The sequence below is a fragment of the Amphimedon queenslandica genome, unplaced genomic scaffold (genome assembly GCF_000090795.2).
Source record: "Amphimedon queenslandica unplaced genomic scaffold, v1.1 AMPQUscaffold_13057, whole genome shotgun sequence".
Lineage (NCBI taxonomy): Eukaryota > Metazoa > Porifera > Demospongiae > Haplosclerida > Niphatidae > Amphimedon > Amphimedon queenslandica.
The window spans coordinates 7,579-11,705 of record NW_003546707.1 but is presented as its reverse complement, the minus strand read 5'-3'; the positions used below and the strand labels follow the sequence as shown (position 1 = coordinate 11,705).

Here is a 4,127-nt window from a genome sequence, read left to right as displayed (position 1 = left end):
TAAGGCATATAATCAACTGAGAACAGTCAAATATATAGATCTACAGCTCAAATCAATTAGAATTAGTGACTGAATAATACTGCCCCAGTTTATTAACTAACTCTACTACTCCTTTATCAACTGGCAGCTGCAGTTGACTGGATAATCCTTCAGCTAACCATCTCTTTAGATCAGACTCCATGATTAACTAGCCACGCCTATAATGAATTAAATAATGTTATGCAAGCCCTGCTGTTACTCTGCACTGCACAGTACACACTATAAAATAAATTGGTTTCTTGGCTTGCTTCCATCTCTCTCACTGCATGCATACTGATAGATCTAAACCAGAATTAGTCACACTGTAAGGTATATCTAGGCCACAATTAAGGATGTAGAGTCAGAGATATGCAGCTCACTTGACTCAGTTCATTAATAATTAAACTCAAAAATTAACTATAACTGTTACACAATATTTAGTATAATGTGTCAGTGTACAACAGTCAACTAGAACAATGACTTGAACCATTTAAAAAGTTTAGTAACAGATTTCCAAGCTACTTTAGCAACTAGTGCTTCAGCCGCAAAGGTTTCTCCAAATGCCCTTTTAAGAGACTCAAGGATTATTTTTTCTATATCACTATTGGTGAGAATAACTTTTTTGTTAGCAAGTTGCCTCTCAACTTCTTCTCTTTGTTTTCTAATTTCTTCCTCTTTCTCCTTTAACTGTGCCTCTTGCCCCTTCACCCAAGCTTCTTTATCCATCTTCTTTATGTTTTCTTGAAGCTTTGCTGTATATGTCTCATCTACTGCAGGCGCATCTGTAAGTTGCAGTGTGCTGTCTTGTACATCAGGGGGTTCCTATTCAAAAACAGTCATATTAATACAAAATTGGTTATACTACTATAATTACTTGAATATTTTTATTTGCTTTCAACAATAATTGTTTCAGCTTCAAAATTAAAGAATATAATAATAAATTATATTCTATCAATAATTATAATTTACTTCTTCAGGCAACTCTGATTCTTCATCTGCAGTCACTTCAGTTCCAGTTTCGACTTCATCTTCAGCGACAATTCTGCTTTTATTGATTTGAAGGAAGAGTTTCATTCCCTTCACTCGTAAGATGGAAGCCAGCCACAATTCCTTAAACCAATCATCACGATCAGGAAGACGGTAGGGTTCCTTATTTTTTCTTGTTACCCTGTGGTCTCCAGCTGGTACTACAAGAATCCTTTCAACTATATCTTCATGTACACCAACCACATCTATGAGAAACTTGTGAAAACTTTCTTCCCATTTCTTCAGACGACCTTTAAATCTCTTCTTTCCAAGCTCTTTCCAGCTCTCCTCATCAGCATAGTCAGGCTCGGGCCCTTCATCTTCATCTCTTTCATCGCTTCTTTCCACATCTTCACGGTTGGCAAATGTAAGAACAAGAACAGTATGCTTCCAGAAATTTTGCCCAAATGCAGCTGTTAGCTTTAATATGGCATGTTTGTCTTCCTCTTTTAAACGATTGTTTGTCATTCTTGTACAATAGAGTACCAAATTGAGTGTTTTACATTTTTTCTTCATATCTTCCAGGTACTCATTTTCCATTTCTGTGCCGTCTTGCAGGCCAGGTGAATCAAATACAGTGACTGGAACACCTTCAAGCTCTGCTTTGTACTCTTGAACTTTGGCCGTGCATCTTTCACTATCAGCTCCCTCTACAGCAACCTTGGCACCCAGTAGTCCGTTGATTAGTGCGGACTTTCCTTCTCCTGTCTTTCCCGTCACTAAGAGCCTCAGCCCCTGACTACCCTCTAAATCTTTGTCCCAGGCACTCTTTATTAAAGATGCAATTTGTGCCCCATATCTCCTGATTTTCTCCGGCATAGGTGCTTTCCCACTCTCCTCATCATCATCAGGCTTGGGCCCTTCATCTTCATCTCTTTCATTGCTTTTTTTTAAATCTTCTTTGTTAGCAAACGGAAGAACAAGAAGAACATACTTCCAGAACTTATGTCCAAATGCATGTCTATCTTCATCTTTCAAATGATTGTTGGTCATTTTTGTGCAATGAACTAAACTGAGTGCTTGACATTTCTTCTTCATGTCTGCTATGTAATCATTTTCATTTCCTGTGGTGTCTTGTGAGCCTGCAGGTGAATCAAACACAGTGACAGGTACACCTTCAAGGTCTGCTCTGTAATCTTGAACTGTGGCTGTGCATCTCCCAGCACTAGCTCCCTCTTTAGCTACAGTTGCTCCCAGTAGTCCATTGACTAGTGTGGACTTTCTTTCTCCTGTCTTTCCTGTCACTAAGAGCCTCAGCCCCCGACTACCATCTGAATCTTTGTCCCAGGCTCTCTTTAATAACGACCCAATGTGTGTCCCGATTTTTCCAGCAACCTTGTAGAGGCGGCGGCCATGGCCAGTAGCCATGATAATTATATCCCGAGTCAGTTATATCCACAAGAGGTGAAGATTGAAGGAAAAGGTAATACTGAGGCCTCGTCCTTGACTGATAACAACAAAGTCAACAATAATTGGGGCGAGCCTGAGCGAGCCCCACTAAGATCAAGAGTTTGTACAGTACAGTACAGGAGCCGCCGTGTGGTGACTAGTCAGGCGTGCAAGGGTCAGGCCACGCCTGACTATGTGGTGACTGTGTCACAATGAAATAAAAATAGCGGCTATCAATTTGCAGCAAAAACGGTCAACAAGTCTGAGATAAGACTAAATTGCTGTCCAAAGACTTCTCTAGCAAGAAAAAGGTTACAAAAGCATTTATAAATTCTTTCTTTTTTATATAAAGGACTTTGATAAGTTGAATGCAAGTGAGAAAGCTGCATGTCTAGCCTAGGTGATGTTTCTTCTCTAGCAGCAGCCTATGTTAACAAAGCAAATGTAGTGATGTACAATCTTCTTTGCTCAGTGACAGCTTCTAACCTATCTTATGCTTTAATGCTATAAGCAATTGCTCAGTGCAGTTTTAAGTGATGAAGTGTCAGAGATAATGACTGCATCAATATCTCAGTACTGCATGTATTTAGGCATGTGCATGCAATTGCTTTGATCACTATGATACGTTTACAGCACTATAGCTTGCATGCTTAGGCTTGCCCCTTTAATGTTTTACATTCTTCTAGTGTATGAATGAAAATTGAAAGACAGCAGAGTCAGAGTGCAGGCAGCTGCGCAATGCAGTGGTTATCAATCGTGTATATATAAATTTATAAATAGACTATCTATACAAATTTTGAAAAGCAGTGGCAAATAAAGCTTCTGAAATACAGTGAGTTCTAAGTTCTATTTCATCAGTCAATTAAAACAGGTCAGTTGTATATGTGTCAACCAGTGACCTAAAAGATCAATGTCTTGTCATTTATCATTAATTTTAATAAAAGTATACTTTGTATGTTCTTGGTAGCATCTTCAGCAGAAATATCAGTCCAAGATGTAAAGGTCATGCTACAGACTTTGTTTGGATTCATTAAAAACCCATTATCACTAACAGTACAATAAAGAAGTATAGAATTAACAAATAATTTGTGAAAGAGAATCTCACCTGAAATATCCTTCCAAACTCCACTATCCAACATCACATAAACTGCAGCTGCATCAAATTGGAGACTGAACTACACATGTATTATTACCAAGAAATTATTTAGTTGAAATGACTATATACTACAATGCTATATAAACTTACTGAATACTTCATTTGAAGATAAAGACTCATATTACTGATTGATATTTTAGCTTGAGGAAGATTAGCTTTTGTAAAATTTCCAGGAAAGAAATACATTGAAGCAAAGATCTTGTTATCTGATCCATCAGCTATCAAAATATGGATAAGCATTTCCATGACTAGTAGTAGATAAATACTATACTGATTCCTATCCATACAATGACTCATCAGGTTCTTTCAATACTTACTTTAGGTGGACTGACAGGTACCATTGGGTTACAAAGGAAGGAGTGAGAGTCTTCATAAACCTCACGTCTTTTTGAAGGAGAACCTGAAGTAATGGCATCGGCATCTTCTTCCATTTTTTCATCTAAAAATAAACAAAAATATTAAATTCAGATTTTCTTGATCTACCATTTATGATTGGTTCATCTTCTATTATCCTCCGACCAGCAAAATCAATCGTGAC

At 37.7% G+C, this 4,127-nt stretch overlaps 2 protein-coding genes and 1 long non-coding RNA gene across 4 annotated transcripts in view; all 3 read right to left on the bottom strand.

The window, feature by feature from the left end:
- Window positions 1–4,121, bottom strand: part of LOC100635960 (activating signal cointegrator 1-like) — a 7,403-nt gene extending 3,282 nt beyond the window's left edge. Inside the window, exons 1-2 of the mRNA XM_020001572.1 lie at window positions 4,073–4,121; window positions 3,907–4,028 (exon numbers count right to left, since the gene is read on the bottom strand). Of these exons, the coding sequence (XP_019857131.1) occupies window positions 3,907–4,020 (114 nt within the window). The 5' untranslated portion in view covers window positions 4,021–4,028; window positions 4,073–4,121. The remainder of the gene's footprint in view (window positions 1–3,906; window positions 4,029–4,072) is intronic.
- Window positions 370–2,540, bottom strand: LOC105314214 (uncharacterized). 2 transcript variants are annotated; one of them, XM_020001570.1, is made up of 4 exons: window positions 988–2,540; window positions 893–931; window positions 813–840; window positions 370–734 (listed from the first exon to the last, which is right to left on the bottom strand). In XM_020001570.1, exons 1-4 carry the CDS (start codon window positions 2,410–2,412, stop codon window positions 487–489), a joined length of 1,740 nt encoding a protein of 579 aa, XP_019857129.1. In that variant the 5' UTR covers window positions 2,413–2,540; the 3' UTR covers window positions 370–486. The 2 variants fall into 2 exon arrangements, with proteins under 2 accessions (XP_019857129.1, XP_011406553.1); XM_011408251.2 differs by lacking the exon at window positions 893–931 and having other exon boundaries at window positions 370–840.
- On the bottom strand, window positions 3,199–3,672 carry LOC109585476 (uncharacterized). Its single transcript, XR_002186506.1, has 3 exons — window positions 3,539–3,672; window positions 3,383–3,480; window positions 3,199–3,332 (listed from the first exon to the last, which is right to left on the bottom strand). It is a non-coding gene; the product is annotated as an uncharacterized LOC109585476 (long non-coding RNA).
- Window positions 4,122–4,127: the final 6 nt, after the last annotated feature.

Coding starts and splice junctions, on each gene's coding strand:
- LOC105314214 (XM_011408251.2), bottom strand. CDS start 2,412: ATGGCTACTGGCCATGGCCGCCGCCTCTACAAGGTTGCTGGAAAAATC. Junction 841..987: donor AATCAGAGTTGCCTGAAGAA/GTAAATTATAAT, acceptor GTTTTTGAATAG/GAACCCCCTGATGTACAAGA.